Source organism: Cherax quadricarinatus, chromosome 68, assembly GCF_038502225.1.
Source record: "Cherax quadricarinatus isolate ZL_2023a chromosome 68, ASM3850222v1, whole genome shotgun sequence".
Taxonomy (NCBI): domain Eukaryota; kingdom Metazoa; phylum Arthropoda; class Malacostraca; order Decapoda; family Parastacidae; genus Cherax; species Cherax quadricarinatus.
This window is the reverse complement of record NC_091359.1, coordinates 5458414-5485871: the sequence shown is the minus strand read 5'-3', so window position 1 is coordinate 5485871 and position 27458 is coordinate 5458414. Positions and strand designations below refer to the sequence as shown.

Sequence of the window (27458 nt, the reverse complement as noted above, 5' to 3'; positions counted from 1 at the left end):
CAGGGAACACCGCCACTACCAACTTCACACTCAGTAACCTCGTGCCACCTCTCGCACCTCGCATCTGCAAGTGTGTCTCACCACTGCTAATGAAGTTACTCTTTCACTATTAAGTGCGTCTCACTTTAAACACTGATGTTGTTAAACAAACATTAGTGCCGTTAAACATGACGTTAAAGTAACATTAACGATGTTCAACACAGATTAATAACAAAGATCAACATGTAATGGCTGAACTTTCATCTAATGCCAGGTGATCTTCAAAACGAATTAACTGATCACAAGTGAACTATTGCACAATAAAGATCTACTAACATATGTAGTGAAAGTTCTAAAAGTGTCTCAAACATTAGAAAATATAAGATAAACTTAGTGAATATATTAGCCCTTACAACTAGATGCTTTTCACGACGGTTCAGATCAGCTCAACACTGAGAAGATTATCAACAATGAGGTAAGCTGAAAACTGTTTCTCTTGTAAATAAACCCCTTGATGCTGAAGGGCTCGTAATCCAAGGAACTGGAGTAACCCTTCTTTCCCTTGGCTTAAACCTGATTACCTCCTTTTATCCAGGCGTTATTATTTAAGCATTACAGGTTTAACACTTCCTTAGCCTTAGTTCATTATTTAGTTAAATCATATAAAATATAAAAAGTAATTACATTATATATAAAAAAATTTGGTCAGATTTTAAGGTTACCTTCAAGTGGTTAATTAACATGTTTCTGCCTCCAGTTTTTGGGTTTATAACTTTAAGAACACGATACTGGTAAGCTGTAGCCAGGTGCCCTTTGCTCAGTTTAATATAGACTACTAATATCGTTCTCACGGCATAGCTTAAAAAAGCCTCTTCTGATCGGCTTCAAACTTGCATCAGTGGTGGGCACCTCACAAAGAAGTCTCGTTTTTATTTTGGGCTGTGTATGTTGTAATTTGTCAGTTTTAATAAACTGGAGAATGCCTCTTCTGATCGGCTTCACACCCTAAACAGTTGTGTATCTTAATTAGCCAAATTTCTGGATTGATATTAGGCGGCATAGCTGCCAATTTGACAATTTTGTTGAATAAATTGAGGAAATTTAAATATGATTTTCCTGCAGTAATTTGTAAATGCTTCATCTGACCTCTTCAGGCCTTCTGTGCTGCTTTGTTTTACTTAGAAGAAGCTGCTTTGTATTGTTAGTGGACTGTATAGGAGCCAATTTAAAAAAAAATCGACTTAATCCTTCAACTGTCCTTGTCTAGTAACTCATAAGAGGTATGCAATTTTTGGGATCTTAGAGAAAACCGAGAAGTATTGACAACTTTTTTTTTTTTTTAAGTTTCACGAGTTTAGTGAGCTCTTCGTTATCATATTTTCGGACTTTTTTATTAACAGTAGATTATGTAGTCAGGTGCAGATATATTTTCTTCCTCTAAAGTGTTCGTATATAACTTGAAAACGCCTCACCGAGTCAGTTTAAAATTTTCCTTGTTGGTGAACTCTATTTAGGGAGGTTTATGGAACTTTTAGGATGACCAGGTGCCATTTTGTCAGTTTTGTGAAGTCATTCATTATTTTGTTTTTTGTTCGATAACAAGACAAAGGCTCGATTTCATAATTTCAACAATGGTGTATCCTGAAAAGATGGTTAATGGCGTGTAGGAACCAATTTGCGATTTTTTTAAATAGTGGCATTTTTCCTTGACATACTTCAGTATGTCTGTTCTGAATGGCTTAATCTATAATGGCTGATACTTCTTATGAAAAGGATGATACCTTTGGGATGATGCTTGGTTTCTGGGCGGTATTACCACATAATTGTTAAGGATACCTCCTGCAGTACTCCAGACCCACCAGGGTACCTCCTGCAGTGTTCCACAGACCCACCAGGGTACCTCCTGCAGTACTCGACAGACTCACCAGGGTACCTCCTGCAGTGTTCCACAGACCCACCAGGGTACTTCCTGCAATACTCTACAGACTCACCAGGGTGCCTCCTGCAGAACTCCACAGACCCACCAGGGCACCTCCTGTAGTACTCCACAGGACCACCAGAGTACTTTCTGCAGTCTCCACTGACCCACCAGTGTACCTCCTGCAGTACTCCACAGACCCACCAGGGCACCTCCTGCGGTACTCCACAGACCCATCAGGGTACCTCCTGTAGTCTCCACAGACCCACCAGGGTACCTCCTGCAGTACTCCAGACTCACCAGGGTACCTCCTGTAGTCTCCACAGGCCCACCAGAGTACTTTCTGCAGTCTCCGCAGACCCACCAGTGTACCTCCTGTACTCCACAGACCCACTAGTGTACCTCCTATACTCCACAGACCCACCAGTGCACCTCCTGTACTCCACAGACCCACCAGGGTACCTCCTGTAGTCTCCACAGGCCCACCAGAGTACTTTCTGCAGTCTCCGCAGACCCACCAGTGTACCTCCTGTACTCCACAGACCCACCAGGGTACCTCCTGCAATACTTCACAGACCCAGCAGGGTACCTCCTGTAGTATCCACAGGCCCACCAGAGTATTTTCTGCAGTCTCCACAGACCCACCAGTGTACCTCCTGTACCCCACAGACCCACCAGTGTACCTCCTGTACTCCATAGACCCACCAGTGTACCTCCTATACTCCACAGACCCACCAGTGTACCTCCTATCCTCCACAGACCCACCAGTGTACCTCCTGTACTCCACAGACCCACCAGTGTACCTCCTGTACTCCAGACCCACCAGTGTACCTCCTGTACTCCACAGACCCACCAGCGTACCTCCTGTACTCCACAGACCCACTAGTGTACCTCCTATCCTCCACAGACCCACCAGCGTACCTCCTGTACTCCATAGACCCACCAGTGTACCTCCTATCCTCCACAGACCCACCAGTGTACCTCCTGTACTCCACAGACCCACTAGTGTACCTCCTATCCTCCACAGATCCACCAGTGTACCTCCTGTACTCCACAAACCCACCAGTGTACCTCCTATCCTCCACAGACCCACCAGTGTACCTCCTATCCTCCACAGACCCACCAGTGTACCTCCTGTACTCCACAGACCCACCAGTGTACCTCCTGTAGTCCACAGACCCACCAGTGTACCTCCTGCATTATTCCACAGACGCGGTGACTAAGTTTATTCAGATATACACAAATACAGTTACATAGATTATCATACATAGCAGCATATGTGTAAAGTACCTAGGATAACCAAAAAAAGTCAGACAGTGGCTTATTTCCATTGGAGAAAAGGTTACAGGTGAGACAAAATCAAAGAAAATAAAGTTCATGAAAGCCACAGTTGTAAGACAGCGAATTGGATTAATTTGTTAGGATGAAAAAAATTAGGCTAGATTAGGTTAGTTTCGGTTAGGCTAGATTAGGTTAAGTTAAATTAGGTTTGCCGACAATCTGACTAAGGCAATCTGTAACCTTTTTTTTTTCCTTAACCTACCCACAACTGTTTTTTTTTTTAACCTTTGACTTTATAATCTAGATTACAAAGACTCGCCACTGTACTTTCTGGAGTACTCACAGATCCACTGGTTTACCTCCCTAGGTACTCCACAGACCCATGATTCAGATGAACACTAACGATTCCACTCACCTCACCGCCTTCTCTCCTGAGGTGGTAAGTAGTAGCTACAGTGCTTGCACTGAAGGAGGGGTTGGAATGTTGCAGTTCGAAGTGTCATTTAAAATTGTGATCGCCACGCACTTCTGACAAGACAGCTATTGAATGAACGATGGTGAATTTTTTTTTTTTGTCACCCTACCTCGATGAGAGACAACGTTCTGCAGTGTGTGCCTTCACTCTTGTTGATAAGCACATCATTTAGATATAGCCATATCTCGCGCTGAATGACACCCGCGGGTTTAGCTCTTCATGACACAACACAACCACTGCACCTGCCACCACCATGAGAAACACCATGACAAGCCAGACAACTGAACCGCAACATAAAAAAATAATGACACGTTCCAGTCTCGCCTTGTAGTGGAATATTGCAAGTTCGTTTTAAATTGAAGGCTACGACATGTACCAAGTAGAAATTACTATTTCAAAGAAAGGGTTTCCCTTAATATTTCTTGGTATATTGCAGTCAAACGTACAATAAATTAATTTTATTTAAAACGATTATATTTTGAAAAAAAAAAAAACTATAAATACAGGTATATTTGCCGTGGGCGACAGCAGGTCACCTTCCACATAACACAGTCAAGTTGAACAGTAACGGTCCAGTTCACTTTATTCTTTGTCAGGTATTCTTGCTGGTAAAGTTGTGTATCTCACTGTGAGCTTACCTTTATTAGAGCATCGTTAATTGGTGGTGTACAGGTGACATGCAGCCTCAATAACCCTGGTGTGGCTGAATTTAAACCTAATAAACCAAACCAAGTTATTGAAATAATAATATGTTTATGTCATGACTCACAGGGTAGACGCTAGGATGTATATCTCAGTATATACACCAAGAGGTCAGTATCTTAGTGTATATACATCGACAAGTACTGTATATCACTATATACACCGAGATGTGTATATTACTGTACACACATCGACAAATGCTCATAAGATTTTGTTCGCATTTTTAACCCCGGAGGGTTAGCCACCCAGGATAGCCCAAGAAAGTCAGTGCGCCATCGAGGGACTCCCTGTCTTATTTCCACTGGGTTCTCAAAATTATCCCCTAGGATGCAACCCACAGCAGTCGACTAACACCCAGGTACCTACTTGCTAGGTGAACAGGGACAGTAGGTGTAAGGAAACACGCCCAATGTTTCCACCCTTGCCGGGGATCGAACCGAAACCCTCTCCAGGTAAACGGACACTCCTGTGAGGCGAGTGTGTTGCCTGCCAGGCCACGGGACACCTTAACTCTCTGTGTATGTAACTTGAGACTTTTTTTAATCCCTGTTCTAGGATTTGATATTATGGTTATTTAAGTGTACAGGTAAATTGCAGCCTAAATGACAAAAGAACTAGTTGGCGTTACTAGTGTACTGGCAATACCTGTGGTAGCCGGTGTTAGGTTATGATGGTGTTAGACTGTGGTGATAGACTGGTAATAGAAAGCTATGAGTGTATTAGACTGGTGGTCTTAGACCACCACTTCAGGTAAAATAAATTATTCGATAAGACAGAGGAAATCTATCGTGACTGTGTTGGAGTTTACGACCAGCAGAAATTTTAACTATGGTGCCCGGGGAGTTCACCATGCCATAACACCATTATATTTGAGTTAATCTTCATCATTGTATCTAAATCTACCCCATCCTAGTATAAACGAGCACCATGAGGGCTGTGTACTCAAGGACAAAAGTATTAAGGTTCACTCATAGGAAGAGTATCCTATGGCCTTGTATGAGGGCCCTAATACAGGCCCTCTGGCGCTGGTGGGGGTTGGGGAGCCTTCGTGGGTCCTGAGATCACACTTCTGGCCCCCAGGTACTAGTTAGGTATCCATCATGGGTTCTTAGAACACATGATAGATACCTAATGGTACAGCAGATGGTATGGGAATACCGATGAGTTGTAAATGATAGATACATAAGCAGTGTGACAGACACAAACCTACACAGCGTAGTTGTTTTTTTAGTCTGCTGTGCAGGCGAAACGTTGTAAAAATAGTTTTAATTACTGTTTATGTATCATTCATCTATAACACTTCATACTGCCTAGGAGGAAACATTCTCGCTCATTTTATTAATTTTATTACGAATTTCTCGGCGTAGCTTTCTCAATGTTTCCAATAACTCCACAGATACTATTTGCTTTAAGATATAACTATAATAATAATACTAATAATAATCATCATTATTTTTTACAAGTACATGTACAAGGTATACAGGCCTAGGTGACGTGACGTTCTATTATATTGAAAGCCTCTTGTTATGCAGAGCATGTCGGGCAAATTTGGTCAGTTTTGTCCCAGGATGCGACCCACACCAGTCGACTAACACCCAGGTACCTATTTTACTGATAGATGAACAGGGGCAGCAAGTGTTTTAAACACGTCCTAATGTTTTCTACCTTACCGGGAATCGACCCCCGGACCTCAATGGGAGAGTTACGTTACTTTACACTGAACGTAAGGACAGAACACCGCTGTAGAACGACCGGCGTATGGTAGGTAGATCTCATTCGGATTGAGTTAGGTAATATAAACCAATAAAAATGTATATTTAAAAATGTATATTTAAAAAAAATGAAAAGAAACCACTATACTTCTGGCAGCGAGGAAGCCGAGAGTAACTGGGAAACGTTAAAATCTGTACGAGTGACTGAGGTCATTTCACATACCAAGTTATTAAAACTGCAGTTTCATATAGTGTTGAGTATTTAAAAAAAATACATGACAAGCCTCAAACTGTTGTACCATCCGGGTAACAGAACTAGTAATGTCAGTTGCTGAATTATTATTTTATTATTATATTCAATGATATGTACTTAATCGGGATATACAGCTGCTGAGGAATGGAGGTAATCAGGTTTGATCCAGAGCATGGGAAGATAACGCAAATTCCTGGGATCAAAATACCTTCACCAGCATCAAGGTACTCTCATCGAGGGGCGAAGCAGTAATGACAAACTTAATTTGTAATCACCTTGAAAAGAAGTGAGAGGTGGGGATTTGGCAATACAAACCCCTTCGCCCTTAATGCTGGCGAAGAGCCCTTGATGCAAGGACTTGCAGGGCGTTATATAACCACTACAGATATAGAACTTCCCCATGAATATAATAATGTGGGAAAACTGAATGAAGCTGAGTAAGGCTGCCGACACTTGTAGTGCATTTTCCTGTTTTGTTCTATTTTGGGTGTGAGGGCTGGCCGGGAGACACCCACCATGGCCAGCTTGCTGATTGGCCGCACGGCTGTGATGCATGGCTCAAGCTCTGTCTATTGACTAGACGGGTGTGAGACAATAGACGGAGCCGTCTACCAGATAGTGACTGGCTGTGAAGCCTTTTGCCCGGAGGCTGGCTAACCCGACGCCATAAACATAGTGATGAAAATAGGTGAAGGATTTTGCTTTTTACGTCTAAGGTGTAATTTACCGCTCACCTGGCGGACCTGGTGTGTCGGGTGGCAGTCTATTCTGTACCACTAGACAGATACTAAAAGAACCTTAGTCGAATCCAGGGTGGGGCAAAACGTAGGGCAAGTCTTCTGACACCCGCTACCCACGTTCACCTAACAGTAAATTGACTAGAGTTAGCTGATTGTTTCGGGGAAAGATATAAAGCGGACCCTAGTGGACATAAGCCACAATGGCTTCTTGAGTTATTCTGGGTTACTAATTCCTAATAAAAGTTTGCTTCATTTTCTTCACTTGCAGCTAAAAACCCAGTGAGGGGTGATATTCCGTGTTCCTCGCAGGTAGGCCTTTATACCTGCCTGTGTTACAGTGATGCTCTTAAGATGGTCAGGTTGCCTGAATAAAAGATTTATTTGCTGTTGGGTCTAGCCCAGGCTCTTTTTCTTTTGCTATAGTCTTCCCCCCCCCCCCACCTATTCACCTATCCTCACTTCTTCCTCACCCCTTGCGGGTCCTTACCTAGTTTCTAGGAAAATTCAGTGTGCCGCCTGAGCATCCGCAATATATTCTGTGAGCAGTAGAACAACTAAAGGATTGACTATGAATTGACAATTCCTGTATAATTTGAACGTGTGTAAGTGTTTGGAAGTTTTGACATACAAAGCTAGTGTTCAGTAGTGTGTGTGGCACTGTCTTCGTCCGCACACTTTGTATTTCATGTGATTGAAATCTCATTTCATTCCTGAACGATAAATCTACTTAATGCCTTCCCCTCACTGGAGGTTCCTTGACGCTGGTGAGAGGCTCTTGATCTAGGGAATTGGGTCTGTGCTCTGGTTCCCTGAATGAGCCTGAATACCTTCCATCCCCCCACATGCGCTGTATAATCCTACGGGTTTAGCGCTCCCCCATTATTATAATAATAATACTTAATACCTTAGCCTTAATACCTAGCAGTGACACCATTTCTTAGCTTTTGATTTTTTTCCTTCACTCGTTTCAAGATAAACAGTAGAACTGCTAGTTCCTTATCTGCATTCAGAGCTGTCTCTAAACTCATTTGTTCTTCTGATAAGATCAGTGAGAGAGGTCATGTAACTTGAACCTACATTATTTCTCTCGTAAATAACACAAACTGTTAATGGAAAAAAAAAAAGTTATTCACAGGAAAATTAAAAGGGGAGCTTTAAAGGTTTCATTCATATTTCAAGTCGACTTCTTATTGAAACTAAGTAGCGTCTTTAAAGCAAATTCTTTGAGCTGTTTTAAAATAATTCAGAAAGCTAGACACATGCCAGAATAGCACTGTTTGGGTGAGCAGAACCTGCCTCAGTAGATAGGTATGCTAGTGCAATTTTGAAATATAGACGAAATGTGCGGTATTTTCTGTGAGTAAATATTGCATTCAACTTGTCGCGTATCTATTACTCTTAAATGTTATATATTTTGTATTTGCCTCTGCTCTTTCTCGACGAAATTCGCCTGTCATTCAACTTTCATGTTCTGTCACTCAACCTGGCCAGTCCGTGCGTTTCCATCCATCGAGGCCATCCAACACCCAATTAGAACTGGCCACAGAATGACCTAGTACCTAACCCTGCTCAGCCCCGGGCACTCGTCCCCTAGACCCCAGCCACCCGCGGGTTAGGCCTAGGGGGCATTAGTTTGCTGGGCCTACGGGACACTCATCTGCTAGGTGTACAGGGCGTTACCAGGCTGGCTGAATAGGATAGCTGGGTCTCCTTGTACCCACCACACTGCCATACCTGTTACTGTCATCAAGTACTGCCGCTCCGTACCTGCTACCCTTGTCGTCCAATACACTCTTCTGCTACCATCACTGCTGCTACTGTTTCTGTTCTTGTTGCCGTTGGTCTTACTGCTGCTGCTGTTACTGTTGCTGCCGTCGCTAATGCTGCTGCCGACCGTCGCCACCGCCGTTACTGCTTCAGCAGCAGCAACAAGTTTTGACGTCACCTAGCCATCATCTTGTCACTAAAACAGCTGATCGGAGACATCTGACGTCAGTAGGTGGGGTGCCAGCACCTTAGACGCGTAGATGAATGGTTCAAAGAACCGACACGTTGTTAAATTAGACACATGTGCAACTCTTGGGTATCTCTATTGAGGAAACGTTTCGCCACACAGTGGCTTCATCAGTCCATACGAAGGATAGACGTGAAAAAAAAAAAAATCCCCCCCCAGTACCAACAATACCACCAGTCCGATAACATTCTTCTTTGCAAATATACAGGGTCTAAAGCCAGCAACAAACAACAAAATACCTTTCATCCGTGGACTGCTTGCAGAGGCAAAGGCAATGTTCGCGGCTTTCACTGAGACCCACATAAAGGATCACTTGGACAACGAAATATGGATCCCAGGTTACAACCTATACAGATGTGACAGAGTGAACAGGCAAAAGGGGGGGGTTGGCCTGTACATTGCAGAGTCACTTGTTTGCACAGAACTGCTAAATGCCTCAAATGATGTAGTGGAAGTTTTAGCAGTAAAGGTCGAGAACCAAAACCTAGTCATTGTGATAGTCTACAAGCCTCCGGATGCAACATCCCAGCAATTCCAGGAACAGCTGTTAAAAATTGACCACTGTCTGGAAAACCTTCCAGCTCCTGCACCCAACATCTTGCTCCTGGGGGATTTCAACTTAAGGCACCTAAAATGGAGGAATATAGCAAATAATATTGTTGCAGTAATAACACCAGGAGGCAGCTCTGATGAAAACTCACACTCACGCGAGCTTTTAAATCTCTGCACAAAATTCAATTTAAACCAGCAAATAATAGAGCCTACTAGACTGGAGAATACACTAGACCTCATCTTCACTAACAATGATGATCTGATAAGAAATATCACCATATCAAAAACAATATACTCAGATCACAACATAATTGAGGTTCAGTCATGTATGCGCGGAGCCCCAGACCGACATAATGAGATTAGTCACGAGGGAGCATTCACCAAATTCAACTTCAATAACAAAAACATAAAGTGGGACCAAGTAAACCAAGTCCTAACCGATATAAGCTGGGAAGATATACTAAGCAACACAGACCCCAACTTATGCCTAGAACAGATTAACTCGGTGGCACTCGATGTATGCACAAGGATTATTCCTCTAAGAAAAAGGAGGAGTAGATGTAAAACAGAAAGAGACAGGCGCTCCCTTTACAGGCGACGGAAAAGAATAACAGAGCGGCTAAAAGAGGTCAATATATCTGAAATGCGTAGGGAGACACTGGTCAGAGAAATAGCAAGCATCGAACTTAAGCTAAAAGAATCCTTTAGGAGTCAGGAATCGCGGGAAGAACTAAAAGCCATAAATGAAATCGAAAGAAACCCAAAGTATTTCTTCTCCTATGCCAAATCAAAATCGAGAACAACGTCCAGTATTGGGCCCCTACTTAAACAAGATGGGTCCTACACAGATGACAGCAAGGAAATGAGTGAGCTACTCAAGTCCCAATATGACTCAGTTTTTAGCAAGCCGCTAACCAGACTGAGAGTCGAAGATCAAAATGAATTTTTTATGAGAGAGCCACAAAATTTGATTAACACAAGCCTATCCGATGTTATCCTGACGCCAAATGACTTCGAACAGGCGATAAATGACATGCCCATGCACTCTGCCCCAGGGCCAGACTCATGGAACTCTGTGTTCATCAAGAACTGCAAGAAGCCCCTATCACGAGCCTTTTCCATCCTATGGAGAGGGAGCATGGACACGGGGGTCGTCCCACAGTTACTAAAAACAACAGACATAGCCCCACTCCACAAAGGGGGCAGTAAAGCAACAGCAAAGAACTACAGACCAATAGCACTAACATCCCATATCATAAAAATCTTTGAAAGGGTCCTAAGAAGCAAGATCACCACGCATCTAGAAACCCATCAGTTACACAACCCAGGGCAACATGGGTTTAGAACAGGTCGCTCCTGTCTGTCTCAACTATTGGACCACTACGACAAGGTCCTAAATGCACTAGAAGACAAAAAGAATGCAGATGTAATATATACAGACTTTGCAAAAGCCTTCGACAAGTGTGACCATGGCGTAATAGCGCACAAAATGCGTGCTAAAGGAATAACAGGAAAAGTCGGTCGATGGATCTATAATTTCCTCACTAACAGAACACAGAGAGTAGTCGTCAACAGAGTAAAGTCCGAGGCAGCTACGGTGAAAAGCTCTGTTCCACAAGGCACAGTACTCGCTCCCATCTTGTTCCTCATCCTTATATCCGACATAGACAAGGATGTCAGCCACAGCACCGTGTCTTCCTTTGCAGATGACACCCGAATCTGCATGACAGTGTCTTCCATTGCAGACACTGCAAAGCTCCAGGCAGACATCAACCAAATCTTTCAGTGGGCTGCAGAAAACAATATGAAGTTCAACGATGAGAAATTTCAATTACTCAGATATGGTAAACATGAGGAAATTAAATCTTCATCAGAGTACAAAACAAATTCTGGCCACAAAATAGAGCGAAACACCAACGTCAAAGACCTGGGAGTGATCATGTCGGAGGATCTCACCTTCAAGGACCATAACATTGTATCAATCGCATCTGCTAGAAAAATGACAGGATGGATAATGAGAACCTTCAAAACTAGGGAGGCCAAGCCCATGATGACACTCTTCAGGTCACTTGTTCTATCTAGGCTGGAATATTGCTGCACACTAACAGCACCTTTCAAGGCAGGTGAAATTGCCGACCTAGAAAATGTAGAGAGAACTTTCACGGCGCGCATAACGGAGATAAAACACCTCAATTATTGGGAGCGCTTGAGGTTCCTAAACCTGTATTCCCTGGAACGCAGGAGGGAGAGATACATGATTATATACACCTGGAAAATCCTAGAGGGACTAGTACCGAACTTGCACACGAAAATCACCCACTACGAAAGCAAAAGACTTGGCAGACGATGCACCATCCCCCCAATGAAAAGCAGGGGTGTCACTAGCACGTTAAGAGACCATACAATAAGTGTCAGGGGCCCGAGACTGTTCAACTGCCTCCCAGCACACATAAGGGGGATTACCAACAGACCCCTGGCAGTCTTCAAGCTGGCACTGGACAAGCACCTAAAGTCAGTTCCGGATCAGCCGGGCTGTGGCTCGTATGTTGGTTTGCGTGCAGCCAGCAGCAACAGCCTGGTTGATCAGGCTCTGATCCACCAGGAGGCCTGGTCTCAGACCGGGCCGCGGGGGCGTTGACCCCCGGAACTCTCTCCAGGTAAACTCCAGGAAGAACAGGAGGAGAATGAGGTAATCAGTCCCTCAACATTGAGTCGATGTGGTCAGTCCATCATTAAACCTGATTGCCTACAATGTGTTGTATGACCGCTATGATTAATACCCATGATTAATAATGGTAGTATAGACGAGGGGAACAAATTGGTGTATAAGTGTCATCGATGCTAGTTCTTTGAGTACCTTTAAAAATAAGTTGGACACATACATGATTGGGAATGGCTGAGTGTGAGAAAGACTTGCCTAGCATGGACCACTAGACTTACTCATTGTTCCTCTTTTTTAAGTTATAATCCACCCCAATAAACCCGTCCACGTCATGGCTTGGAAGAATGCCAAGATAGTCAAGAAAGAGGACGACTGATGTAGACGAAAATGCTTAAAAGCAATATTAATTAATCGAGAGAAAATAATGTTTAGAAGCTGTAGCAATCTATAGAGGAAAATGTTTAGACCTGTAGCAATCTAGAGAAGAAAATGCTTGAAAACAGCAATCTTGAGAAGCAAATATTAGAGGCAATAGCAGTCTAGTTTCAGCGCCATAGAACAGATTCCATTTATTATTGCGTGGTGGAGCAAAACTAGTGAACATGATGCAGCAGTGTATAATTCATCCTGTACCTCCAGTAACAGGATATATACACACCGAGAAGTGTCTCTCAGCGTACATATCCTGAGAGTTGAATCCCTATTTCAGGGATTAAAGTTTTCTCGTCTGGTGGTGAACAGGTTGTATGCAGCCTTAATGGCCCTCAGCAACCTTCAGCAACACCACAATATATTCCTCCTCATTGCCCTCTTGCCTGGATTCAAAGCAGCAAGGCGGCCGCAGCTCTGCACTGGCCCGTCTTGGGGTCAACATCTACTACCTTCACATGTATTTTAGTAGGCACCACAGCCTATAGCAGTACACGACAGGGAAGGCACCACTAAACGGATCATTATATCACAAATACCGTGTCAGGTGATTTTTTTTTTTAACTGACAAATCAACCAGTAACAGGAATGCTTCTTCCTTGATTTGACAAATCTCGTCCTGAGCGAAACTTTATGTAATAATTGTTCCTGTGATTTTCTTACCAACTTCGTCAGCACATTTTGTCCTTCACCCAGGGTGACAATGTTCTAACAGGGGTGTCAGGTGTGATGTAGGTGTGGTGGTGTCAAGGCCAGCCACTGCGACACAACTCTGGCACTTATCCTTCATGACCCAATTGGCATCAGTTATTTGGCACTCACGGACCTTCCCCTCCACTCCCCTCCCTCTCCGTCACTACTGTCCTCCCCTCCCCCCTAATCCACTTCTTTCCCCTCTCCTCCCTTCCCCTCCACCTCTCTCATAACAACCCCTCTCTCGCTCCCCCCCACCCTCTTTGGCACTTTGAGGTAGTGTGTTCTAGATCTAGTGAACACTGTTAGTTGCAACTAAGTACTAACGGTGATGGGAATTAATAAAGATGAGGGGGATACAATAGGTGTAATATACTTGCTTCTGGATCTACGAAGAGGTAATCACGAGAAGGAAAAAAAATTCTATCTGGCACACACATACTTGGGTCCAGGAGTTACGACTCGACACTGCAACCACAATTAGGTGAGTACAGGCCAATGCTGTTTCTGGTATGTGTTAATGACAGGATGGAAACTATAGATTCAGAAGTGTCCCTGTTTGCAGACGATGTGAAGCTGATGCGGAGAATTCAAGTGGATGAGGATCAGGTAGGACTACAAAGGGGTCTGGACAGGCTGCAAGCCTGGTCTAACAACTGGCTCCTGGAGTTTAGCCTCGCCAAGTGCAAAGTCATGAAGATTGGGGAAGGTCAACGAAGACCGCAGACGGAGTACAGGCTAGGGGATCCAAGACTGAGAACCTCACTTAAAGAAAAGGATCTTGGGGTGAGCAGTATACTGAGCACATCTTGAGGCGCACATCAATCAAATAACTGCTGCAGCATATGGGCGCCTGGCGAACCTGAGAATAACATTTCGACATCTAAATAAGAAATCATTCATGGCACTACACCGTGTACGTTAGGCCCATGTTGGAGTATGTTGGCGGTCTTGTAATGCCTTAAAAAATATTCAGCCTTTCAGGCACTGGGTACTGGTTGGCATGCCTGGGCATTTATATATATATATATATATATATATATATATATATATATATATATATATATATATATATATATATATATATATATATATATATATATATTATATATATATATTATATATATATATGTATGTATGTATGTATATAAATATATATTATAATATTTTGATGCTATTTCAGATTGAGGGTATTAACTAGGCTGGCGCACTGTACTCGACCAAGTGTCAACACTCATTACATTGGCCGACGACACTACCATTCCAATGGCGACCCTCCCAGGATACTCATCACGGGTGTGTACTTCTCTTTTAAATAATTCCATTGGCCAACCATGAAGAAAAAATCATACCATTCCTGCAGGTTGTTTATGTCATTCTGTAAATGTCTACACTCGTCCATTTCAGCTTTTCTTGTGAGTAAATAATAGAGTACAAGTGGCAATATATTTTGCAAAGCACAGTAGGTTGATAGATAGTAGCCACCTACCTGGAGAGTAGATGATAAGACACATATGCAAGAGTTAGGCATCTTTATTGTTGAAACGTTTCGCCTACACAGTGGGCTTCTTCAGTCAAATGCAGAAGGGACTAAATACGGAGATGTCATAAGTAGTAGTGAGGTAAAGATATGTTCAGTCTGTCCCTTAAGGACTGGCCAGCACAAAAACTCGTTTTAACAATAAGCTTACCCAATTGTTTCTCATTTTCTTGACGGTATTGTACACCATTTTCATTATGTCTGGAGAGAGGTATTACCGTTCTGTCATGCGAGAGTGAAACTAAAGTCTGTTAAATGTTTTGCAATCTGGCAGTAGGTTGGTAGACAGCATTCATCCAGGTAGTTACTATCATTTTGTCATATGAATGTGTCCTGTCATGAGAGGATGAACTGGAATCCTGTTAAACGTTTTGTAGTCTGGCAGGAGTGCTAATATTTTGTGTAATATTCACTCTCCAATTTATGAGGCCCTGTCTGAGACCGGGTCGCGGGGTTGATGATGGGTAGATCCACTATATTCTTCCTGGTGGTGTTACAGGCAGTCTGGGTCAACTGGGTACAGGACTAGCACGCCTCCTCAGAGAGAAGTATGGCATCGAGAACGTCATTATGTCTGACATCGTCAAGCCTACGAAGGACATCGTCAAGTCAGGTATGACATTTCCTTACCTTGTTACGGAGGTTTCACTCTTAGTAACTAAGTTAATTCACTCAAGGTGAAGTCTAATTAAGATAATCTAATTGCAAGCTAATTTGCTTTAGTTGTGAGATATTGCATTTTTCTATGACTTAGGTCGCTCAGTTGTAAGCTAAATTATTCACACATAAGCCAGTTCACCCAGCTATTAGCCATTTCACTCAGTTGTAAACAGATCCATAAAATAGCATCATAATCTACACCAATTTCACATTAACTCATTCTAACATTCATGGTGATTAACAAATCCCGGTAGGTTTGTTTTCACAATTTATCAAAACTGAAAGTATTCACACATTAGAGTAGTAGGAGTACAACAAATAATCAAGTTTAGATTCCAAATCTCGTTTAGTAAATGCGAGCTCCACAGCTCTATTGGTCGAAGTCATCCTTGAGTTTCACGACAGTGGGAATACTAACTGGCCATCAGTACAAGCTAGGCAGAGAAAGGAATATGTGACGCGAATATTTACAGGAGTTTTGGCATCAAATTTGTGTTTAAACACAAAGCTTGGATCGTGATGTAATTAGGTTCTTTTGTAGGAATATGGTATAATGATGTGGAAAGGGTATCAGTGTTCATGATGCAAGATAGTGTGGTCTTGATCTTTGTCTCTGGTATATATTCAAGGAGAGGAACGGTATATCAAGCGGGCAGCAGGGCTCCCCCACAATCAAGCAGGAATCGAATGTATTCAAGGTACATCAGCTTTACAATTCAAACCACACCTGGTGTGGAATCTTTTAACAGCATTAATTATATTCTCAGAATTTCTTTTTGTCTCACTCTGTTAGAGATAAGGTTTGATTACAAATAATAATAATAATAATAATAATAATAATAATAATAATAATAATAATAATAATAATAATCTTTATTTCTACATATACAACGTATATAGACCATAGCTGACATCAATGAAAGTATTCTTGTTCCTCATCCTCATATCCGACATAGACAAGGATGTCAGCCACAGCACAGTGTCTTCCTTTACAGATGACACCCGAATCTGCATGACAGTGTCTTCCATTGCAGACACTGCAAGGCTCCAGGCGGACATCAACCAAATCTTTCAGTGGGCTGCAGAAAACAATATGAAGTTCAACGATGAGAAATTTAAATTACTCAGATATGGTAAACATGAGGAAATTAAATCTTCATCAGAGTACAAAACAAATTCTGGCCACAAAATAGAGCGAAACACCAACGTCAAAGACCTGGGAGTGATTATGTCGGAGGATCTCACCTTCAAGGACCATAACATTGTATCAATCGCATCTGCTAGAAAAATGACAGGATGGATAATGAGAACCTTCAAAACTAGGGAGGCCAAGCCCATGATGACACTCTTCAGGTCACTTGTTCTATCTAGGCTGGAATATTGCTGCACTCTAACAGCACCTTTCAAGGCAGGTGAAATTGCCGACCTAGAAAATGTACAGAGAACTTTCACGGCGCGCATAACGGAGATAAAACACCTCAATTACTGGGAGCGCTTGAGGTTTCTAAACCTGTATTCCGTGGAACGCAGGAGGGAGAGATACATGATTATATACACCTGGAAAATCCTAGAGGGACTAGTACCGAACTTGCACACGAAAATCACTCACTACGAAAGCAAAAGACTTAAACCATACCCCCGGCCGGGATTGAACCCGCGGTCATAGAGTCTCAAAACTCCAGCCCGTCGCGTTAGCCACTAGACTTGGCAGACGATGCACCATCCCCCCAATGAAAAGCAGGGGTGTCACTAGCACGTTAAGAGACCATACAATAAGTGTCAGGGGCCCGAGACTGTTCAACTGCCTCCCAGCACACATAAGGGGGATTACCAACAGACCCCTGGCAGTCTTCAAGCTGGCACTGGACAAGCACCTAAAGTCAGTTCCTGATCAGCCGGGCTGTGGCTCGTACGTTGGTTTGCGTGCAGCCAGCAGCAACAGCCTGGTTGATCAGGCGCTGATCCACCAGGAGGCCTGGTCACAGACCGGGCCGCGGGGGCGTTGACCCCCGAAACTCTCTCCAGGTAAACTCCAGGTAATGCCATACTACTATATAGAAAGCTCATTGTTATGCACAGCATTTCCGGCAGATTTGGTCAATTTTGTTCTTAGGATGCGACCCACACCAGTCGACTAACACCAGGTACCTATTTCACTGCTAGGTGAACAAGGACAACAGGTAACACGTTCTAATGCTTCCACCCGTACCGGGGATCGAACCACAGACCTCAGTGTGTGAGCTGAGTTCACCTCCAATCGAGCTACGGAACATCAAGTCATAGATATTTGTGTCTGGTTACTTGAGCCGAGATCCATTGGTGTTGGGTGGCTGTTGAGTGCGGTTTTCCGTCTCGTGGGATCTAGAGTGATCTGATTTAATATCTTAGTATTTCGACAGATGATTAAACATAGGTTTTGACATCTGGGACTTGTCACCTAGGTTTTTGTCACCTAGGCTTTGACTCCTAGGGTTTAACACTAAAGATTTGAAACGAATTTAGTACAAATTCAGTGTTGTGAATCATTACAGCAGCCAAGCACATCATATAATGATTGGGCTCCGTGAGCATAGAGTTTAGCGAAGCACTTACCAGAATATTAAGACTGAATTATAGTTAGGTACCTTACATTCTCATATTCAGAAAATAGCATGGAAGCTTCCTGTTAGGCAAATGGTCTTTGATCCCGCTACTCGTTTACAGGTTTACTCAATTTTCAAGTTTACTCAGAATTTGTCTATTAGGAAAGTTAAGGCACACAAGAGCAGCGAGACCAGCACACGGGTAAACCAGTGGTCGCTGCTGCCGTGGCCATGCAATGATGCTCCCACTTATCTTCTCTCCATATGCGTAATGTCATGCAACCAGGATTGGGGAAAGGGGAGGGGCGATGGAAAGGACTTGATTCTTTGGAGGTGATGGTTTAGGACCATCCTCTTAAAGGTTTAGCACAAACAACTAGTGAGAGACAGGGTGAAATGTATTTTTGTTGGTCAAGTTTAATAAAGGGCAAGTAATGAGTTTGGGAGCTCCCCATATACGTAGCATATGTTATAATTTCCTGAGACTAGACAGTAATTTGAGTATGTTTCAAAAGGTTCAGTATCTGTATGACCCATATAGATTTATCGCTTGTTATTTAACATAATAATAAGAATGTTCCTATTTTCTTAATAGAGAATCTGATTCAATCCTCACTGAAGGTAGTCGACTTACCTATAGTTAATGGAGGCTTTAGTTAATATTCGGTGAAGAGTGCACATTTGTCTGCCAAAGCATGACAGCAACTCTCTGGTATCATGTTTAGTATTTAAATTAGTCTGTATAATAGGGAGATTAATATACATAGATGAAGACAATAAAACAGAAAGACCTTCATTCCCGGCTTCAGTTGTGTCGCAAGTACCTCTGGGAGGTTGCATCACCACCTGATGTAGCCGTAACTAAATGTAAACTTTACCTGATGAATCATTGTCACACCCTGCGTCATTATGCTGGAATGCAAAAAAAATCAGAGACAACTCTTGCTTATATATTGGAGAATTATTAAAGTAACTTATCCACAATGGCACATTACCAGCCATTCTGGAAAATTACACTGACTTTGCCTACTGTAAATAACTCAAAACCACTTAAACTTTTCTAAATTCAACCATACCATGTTAAAATAGTACAATTAAAAACCACATATAAACTACATTATAATGTTTTTTATGACTGACTTCATGTCTGTATAAACAATGCATTACGATTGTAACCAGATTATAAACTTTTAAAGAGTGCCTCTAATATTTTGACTACCACCCACACCATGGGTACGGATTCACAATACAGCTACTGTGATAACGTAAACTACTTGGATGACTAACCTAAATGACAAAGGGAGGTTATACCTAGATGACAAAGGGAGGTTATACCTAGATGACAAAGGGAGGTTATACCTAGATGACAGAGGGAGGTTATACCTAGATGACAGAGGGAGGTTATACCTAGATGACAAAGGGAGGTTATACCTAGATGACAGGGGAAGGTTATACCTAGATGACAAAGGGAGGTTATACCTAGATGACAGAGGGAGGTTATACCTAGATGACAAAGGGAGGTTATACCTAGATGATAAAGGGAGGTTATACCTAGATGACAGAGGGAGGTTATACCTAGATGGCAAAGGTAAGTTATACCTAGATGACAAACGGAGGTTATACCTGGCAGAAGAACCCGGAGTATTAACTAAATTCAGTATAATGAAGCAGAACACGAGACCTAACTAGATTTATGGCCTCTCCACTGAATGTATTGAGTGCGCAATTTACTTGTATACTAATAAGAAAGTTGTTTTTATGCCAAAAATCGGGATAAGACCTTTCTACACACCTCGGTATATATAAAAGAATACACATCTTGCTAGATACACACACCTAAGTGTATATACATACTTTGAAAGACACTTCTCGGTGTATACTCTGTAAGATCCACTTCTTGGTGTATATACACTGTCCAGTCTTTCTCTGAGTCGATATATAAATATACAGTATACTGTAACCTGCATGGGAAGAGAGCGTTGAATCTGTTACACACACACACTTTGGAATCAGTTTATATAAGTTTTTTCTCTCCCTGAGGCGAGGCTCGAAATTGTTCCATCATTTCGAAGGTAGGATATTTCTTATAGTCTGTGCCTCTTCTACTGCAGTCAGTTTCAGTGTATGGATGTTTGACATCATCTTAATATGTACTAGGACAGATATTGTAGTGTTCTAATCTACATATTATTGTCAGGGTTAATTCCCACTAGGCTTGCTACTTTTTTTTTTTTTTGCCAGCCGTGTTAATTCCTTTGTTTTATTTTGTTTACGTGAAAGGTATTATGTGGAACTTTGTAAAGCCTTATCACAATAACGACTTGTTATTCAGCTCGTGTCTGGCTTCACACAATTATCTTCAATTGCATTATTGTTTAGTATGTCACGTCTGTATTGTATAGCTGGTTGTTCAACTGTCATGTCTGTATTGTATAGCTGGTTGTTCAGCTGTCACGTCTGTATTGTATAGCTGGTTGTTCAGCTGTCACGTCTGTATTGTATAGCTGGTTGTTCAGCTGTCACGTCTGTATTGTATAGCTGGTTGTTCAGCTGTCACGTCTGTATTGTATAGCTGGTTGTTCAGCTGTCACGTCTGTATTGTATATCTGGTTGTTCATCTGTCACGTCTGTATTGTATAGCTGGTTGTTCAGCTGTCACGTCTGTATTGTATAGCTGGTTGTTCAGCTGTCATGTCTGTATTGTATAGCTGGTTGTTCAGCTGTCACGTCTGTATTGTATAGCTGATTGTTCAGCTGTCATGTCTGTATTGTATAGCTGGTTGTTCAGCTGTCACGTCTGTATTGTATAGCTGGTTGTTCAGCTGTCACGTCTGTATTGTATAGCTGATTGTTCAGCTGTCACGTCTGTATTGTACAGCTGGTTGTTCAGCTGTCACGTATGTATTGTATAGCTGGTTGTTCAGCTGTCATGTCTGTATTGTATAGCTGGTTGTTCAGCTGTCACGTCTGTATTGTATAGCTGGTTGTTCAGCCGTCACGTCTGTATTGTATAGCTGGTTGTTCAGCTGTCACGTCTGTATTGTATAGCTGGTTGTTCAGCTGTCACGTCTGTATTGTATAGCTGGTTGTTCAGCTGTCATGTCTGTATTGTATAGCTGGTTGTTCAGCTGTCATGTCTGTATTGTATAGCTGGTTGTTCAGCTGTCACGTCTGTATTGTATAGCTGGTTGTCCAGCTGTCACGTCTGTATTGTATAGCTGGTTGTTCAGCTGTCACGTCTGTATTGTATAGCTGGTTGTTCAGCTGTCACGTCTGTATTGTATAGCTGGTTGTTCAATTGTCACGTCTGTATTGTATAGCTGATTGTTCAGCTGTCACGTCTGTATTGTACAGCTGGTTGTTCAGCTGTCACGTATGTATTGTATAGCTGGTTGTTCAGCTGTCATGTCTGTATTGTATAGCTGGTTGTTCAGCTGTCACGTCTGTATTGTATAGCTGGTTGTTCAGCTGTCACGTCTGTATTGTATAGCTGGTTGTTCAGCTGTCACGTCTGTATTGTATAGCTGGTTGTTCAGCTGTCACGTCTGTATTGTATAGCTGGTTGTTCAGCTGTCACGTCTGTATTGTATAGCTGGTTGTTCAGCTGTCACGTCTGTATTGTATAGCTGATTGTTCAGCTGTCACGTCTGTATTGTATAGCTGGTTGTTCAGCTGTCACGTCTGTATTGTACAGCTGGTTGTTCAGCTGTCACGTCTGTATTGTATAGCTGGTTGTTCAGCTGTCACGTCTGTATTGTATAGCTGATTGTTCAGCTGTCACGTCTGTATTGTATAGCTGGTTGTTCAGCTGTCACGTCTGTATTGTATAGCTGGTTGTTCAGCTGTCACGTCTGTATTGTATAGCTGGTTGTTCAGCTGTCATGTCTGTATTGTATAGCTGGTTGTTCAGCTGTCACGTCTGTATTGTATAGCTGGTTGTTCAGCTGTCACGTCTGTATTGTATAGCTGGTTGTTCAGCTGTCACGTCTGTATTGTATAGCTGATTGTTCAGCTGTCACGTCTGTATTGTATAGCTGGTTGTTCAGCTGTCACGTCTGTATTGTATAGCTGGTTGTTCAGCTGTCACGTCTGTATTGTATAGCTGGTTGTTCAGCTGTCACGTCTGTATTGTATAGCTGGTTGTTCAGCTGTCACGTCTGTATTGTATAGCTGGTTGTTCAGCTGTCATGTCTGTATTGTATAGCTGGTTGTTCAGTTCTCACCTGTTTATTCCTCATCACATTTCTTTCTCAAATATTGCAACATCGATTTGACCCCTATGGATTAGGCGCTCCTCCTATAATAATAATAATAATAATAATAATAATAATAATAATAATAATAATAATAATAATAATAATAATAATAATAATAATAATAATATTAATAATAATAATTTTCCGCCGCCTCTGTTCATACCACTTTTTTTTTTAGGACCCTATGTGTTCGGAGACATCCTGGATTTCAAGTGCCTGCAGGAGATAGTGGTCACCTATAGGATAGACTGGTTGGTCCACTTCTCAGCGCTACTTTCAGCTATCGGCGAGCAGAACGTTCCTCTGGCTATAAGGTGAGAGAATGAGAGGAATAATTGAAATACACGCAAATAACTTGCACACAGGAGGATGAAACTTACAACGACGTTATATTCGTAATACGATACATGAAGTAAAATAACACCTATTGCATAGTTTTATGTATAACATCGCTAACGACTTAATTACATGGCAGTTAAAAATATTTGAACAATTTCGGTAAAAAATAATTTAAGTCTGACTTTTTTGGGTTCTCTACACATATGCTGTTATGTATGATAATCTATGTAACTGTATTTGTGTATACTGAATAAACTTACGTATTTACTAATTTGCATAGGCTAAGCAAGAACCTACGTACCCCGAGAGGTGTATATCTCTCAGTGTATATAACACACTGAGATTTTAATTTAATCCCTGTTTTAGGGATTAAATTATCCTTGAAAAGGGAAGAAAAATGTGATGTTGAATTAGACCCATGCAACATCTGGGCATATTTACTTTATAGTCGTCCCGCCATCCAGTGGCTTTATCAATACAGTTACAAGGAAATAATCTGAAGATTAGAAATATGTACAGTGGGAGACGAGGTAATCATTCTCTCAGCCTTGGAACAGGTGGTGAGCACCGAAGTCTACAAGAACGTGAAGCACAGGCAAGAAAATTGGTTTAAATAAACGCTTTAAAAAAAGCCGACATGATGATAAGACACTTGTGCAACACTCTGGGAATCTTTATTCTGGAAACGTTTCGCCAGCCAATGGTTTCTCCAGTCCAATGTCAGCGGCTTCTTCAGTCCAATGCCAGCGGCTTCTTCAGTCCAATGCCAGCGGCTTCTTCAGTCCAGTGCCAGCGGCTTCTTCAGTCCAATCCTCATCTTCCACTTTTTCTCTGCATTGGACTGAAGGAGCCACTGACTGGAGAAACGGTTCCAGATTAAAGATTCCTAAGTGTTGCACAAGTGTCTTATTCATCAGGAAGATTGTTGCTTATACACGAGTGTCAGATGAGATGCAGCAGACGAAGGTATTGTCAATGGTAGGCGGGAGTCCCAGTCGAATAATGTCATGCCCAAGAGTTGGACCATTTATGTACGTAATGCCATCAGTACCTCCTCATGCCCGTTGTTAAAAAATAATGGATACATATAAGTGAGAAGAATTTTGTTTGAGATGGATCTGCCTAGTAGGCTAAGTGCTCCTCTCTTCTTATTTTCTTATACTATAGAGTGAACATCGAGGGTTTGCACAATGTGATGGAACTGAGCAAGCAGTACAACCTCAGAGTGTTTGTACCCTCTACTATCGGTGCCTTCGGTCCAGACTCCCCCAGGAACCCCACCCCAAACATCACCATCCAGCGGCCCAGGACCATATACGGGGTCTCGAAGGTAACCACCCTACATGTTATCTTGTCCATACATGTAATGTAAAACTTGACATCAGTGTGTGTGTGAAACTAACGCCACAATTTAGAAAGGAAAATTTAGAGGGCGTTTCGGCCGGTCCTGGATCACTGAAAGCCTAATAGTGACTGAGTGGGATGGTTTTGTTGCAGGTACATGGGGAGCTGCTTGGAGAGTACTATCATCACAAGTTCGGTCTGGACTTCCGCTGTCTCAGGTTTCCTGGCGTCATATCCTCTGACACACAACCTGGAGGAGGAACCACAGGTAAGTCACTGTTTGCTTCAAATTTGAATGATGATTGCAGTGTGGGAACGAAAGCTGCCTTTGTTTATATGCCATACTCCCTCGCATAGGATGGGATACTTGTCATGATCCATCGCAAAGGAATGACTTCATGTCATGCTCTTTCCCGGTCATTCTCTATCTCACAGGATGAATTTCATACACGAGTTAATGAAACATGTCAGCTTAAGATGCGAGATTTTAAATAAAGCTATGAGATATTGTAAAGTACTCCATTATGGGTTCAGCAACTACGGCAGCTTCAGAGGTTTTCTTCCAGCAAAGCGTGAGTTAATATTTCATGAAAAGTCTACATACCGACATCCCTCAAAAGGGGTGGTGCCTGGATGCTGCTGAAGTGCCATCCTCTTTCCTATGACCAATCCTGATTATCTCCATACCCCAGGCGCTCTGTGACCTCTCTACGGATTTTGTGCTTCTCCATGAAGATGATAATAATAATAATGTAACAATAATAATATTTCTCTTGGCAGACTATGCAGTGCAGATCTTCCACGACGCCATCGAGGGTAAAGATTTTGAATGCTACCTGAAACCTACGACCCGTCTGCCCATGATGTATATTGATGACTGTCTCAGGTCAGTCTTTTTTTCCTTTCTCTCTCTCTCTCTCTCTCTCTCGTCACCACTTAAAACATTTAAAAAAGACCATTCAGCAGTTTGTGCAAAATCTATATAAAAATGCAGTTTTTATGTTTCAAAAAATGTTTCATTGACGAATTATTGTGCTTATTGATGATGTGGTAGTTGAAAATGTCTTGTTACAATGTTCTTGATATCATTGTGCATGTTTCTTCCAGTACGCAGTGTTCTTCAGGCCCAGATGGTTCATACCTTTCTCACACGACTATTCTTACAGACCATGTGGTTGACACCTTCCTTACACCAGCTGTTATTCATGCTCAGCTGGTTGATAGACACCTCTCTTACACCATTTGTTATTCATGACCAGCTGGTTGACAGACACTTCCCTTACACCATCTGTACTTCAGGCCCAGCTGGTTGATAGGCACCTCCCTTACACCATCTGTTCTTCAAGTCCATCTGGTTGATGGACACCTCTCAGACCATCTATCTTTCAGAACTGCTAGCTGATACACCTGTACCTCACACAGTGGTTGTCGTTCCCCCACAGGTCGTTGTGGGAGATGCTGGTAGCGCCAGAGGAGTCGTTGCGTCGTCGGACGTACAACGTAACAGCCATGAGCTTCTCTCCAGAGGAGATCGTCAGCGCTGTGCGTAAACACTTCCCAAACCTCAGTGTGTCGTACAAGCCAGACTCCAGGCAGTATATCGGTGAGTTCTCCTCTCCCTAATAACCTGTTTACAATTACAATTGGCTCTGTACTTTAATTCCTTGGATCAGTATTGATTATCTTCCATTCTCCATGAAACTTCCATTGTTGTACCGCTTATTAACTTTTTCTTGGATCCCAGTGCAGTGTTCTATCATTCTGTGAAAACACTTTATTGTATCCTTTCGTCATTTATTTTTATTGTTGTCAGTTGTAGTTGCTTCCTTTCACAGTGTCGTACCAGAGAATTATTAAAATAATATACAGTAATTATTTAGCAAAATAGTAGAGCTCTGGTTTGAAAGTACTATTATATATTTAAAACAAGGTTACAAAATTAACATTTTCAGTAGCACTTATATAAAAAATGTAAAAAATGCAGTATGAATATGCCTAGTAACTGACATGATTGTCTCCCTGCAGCGGACACCTGGCCTGAGGTTTTCGACGACTCTGAGGCTAGACAGGATTGGGGCTGGCGCCACCAGTACAACCTGGAAGCTATGTGTCAGATTATGTTCGACAACCTGCACCGTCAGCACCAACTGGAGGCCACTGTTGCTCGGTGATTGACTCCAGTCCGAGAGCATCCTGGCTGATGACACTCAGCTATAGTTGTGATCAGTGGAATTTTTGTGAACGTTAACTGTCTTTGCTTCCCTATATACCTCTCTCTTTATGGTTTTACGCAATATCTAGACAGACCTTTTCTGTGATACCTTCTAAAATTTTAAGTGAGAACGAGTAGTTCAGTATTCCTACAATGCCTCAGGGGACGCGATAGTGGAGGTGACTACACAAGTTCAAATGTAAATGTGACAGCCCGTGGGGCTCCAGACCTTTATTGTCGCTCGATTAGTAGTTACAAGGATGACGTTCAGGAAATGGAGCTCGACCCCAGCGAAAAAAAATGGGTATATATGCACTCTCACAAAAGCTACCGCTGTAACAATTACATGTTCAGGAACCAGGATTAATTCGTTTTAGGGAATTTTTGCCTTAGGATTTTCTACAAATCATGTTATTGGACCTGTTCACTTATTGGTTAAAATTCGACTCTCAGTTGTATTCTAGATTTCTTGTTACATACTGTATCAGCATTATTATTTATGATTAGTATTACCTGTGTTTTAAACTGATGGCTTTCGGTACACAGATTTCACTGAGCTTGTAAGTAGATTATGCTCATCTTGGGTATGCTCACAAAAATTCTAGCTAACGCTAATCACTTCCCTGGCTATACCAAAAATCTTAAAAGATGGTAACTAAGTCTATTTAGTCATGATCTATTCATAGCTTTGTAATGGTGTTACCGTACCCATCTGTAGACACTCGGGTTTAGGGCTGTATATAAATAGTTTATCGTCTGGCACATGCTTCGAGACCTGTCAATCACAGGGGTTAAGTGTACGCTCAAGTTCGTAAAACAGTTGTATAATAAACTTGTTAGGGAAGCAAAAGAACCACAGTAACAGGACAACCTGTTTCTTGTTTTAGTGACTCAGTGTGGTGATCCCGAGAGGTGATGCCTGGCATCGTCAGTACACGGCTTCCAGATGAAGAGCTAAAGGAAAATTACTTCAGAATACAACCAGTTTCCTAAGCGGATAAACTGTTTTTTACTGTTGCTAAGGATGCCTGAGAACATGATCACAGGATCACATCCAAAAACATATATTTTGTGAGTGATAATATCAAAAGTTTTTTTTTTTTTTTTTTTTAATT

General features: G+C 42.1%; 1 protein-coding gene across 1 annotated transcript; it reads left to right on the top strand.

Moving 5' to 3' along the window:
* Tdh (L-threonine dehydrogenase) lies at positions 1 to 27453 on the top strand. The gene is made up of 9 exons (XM_070099614.1): positions 1 to 454; positions 14594 to 14706; positions 15450 to 15563; positions 22627 to 22762; positions 23955 to 24117; positions 24285 to 24399; positions 24912 to 25017; positions 25574 to 25734; positions 26157 to 27453. Exons 1-9 carry the CDS (start codon positions 399 to 401, stop codon positions 26300 to 26302), a joined length of 1110 nt encoding a protein of 369 aa, XP_069955715.1. The 5' UTR covers positions 1 to 398; the 3' UTR covers positions 26303 to 27453.
* The last annotated feature ends 5 nt before the right edge of the window (positions 27454 to 27458 follow it).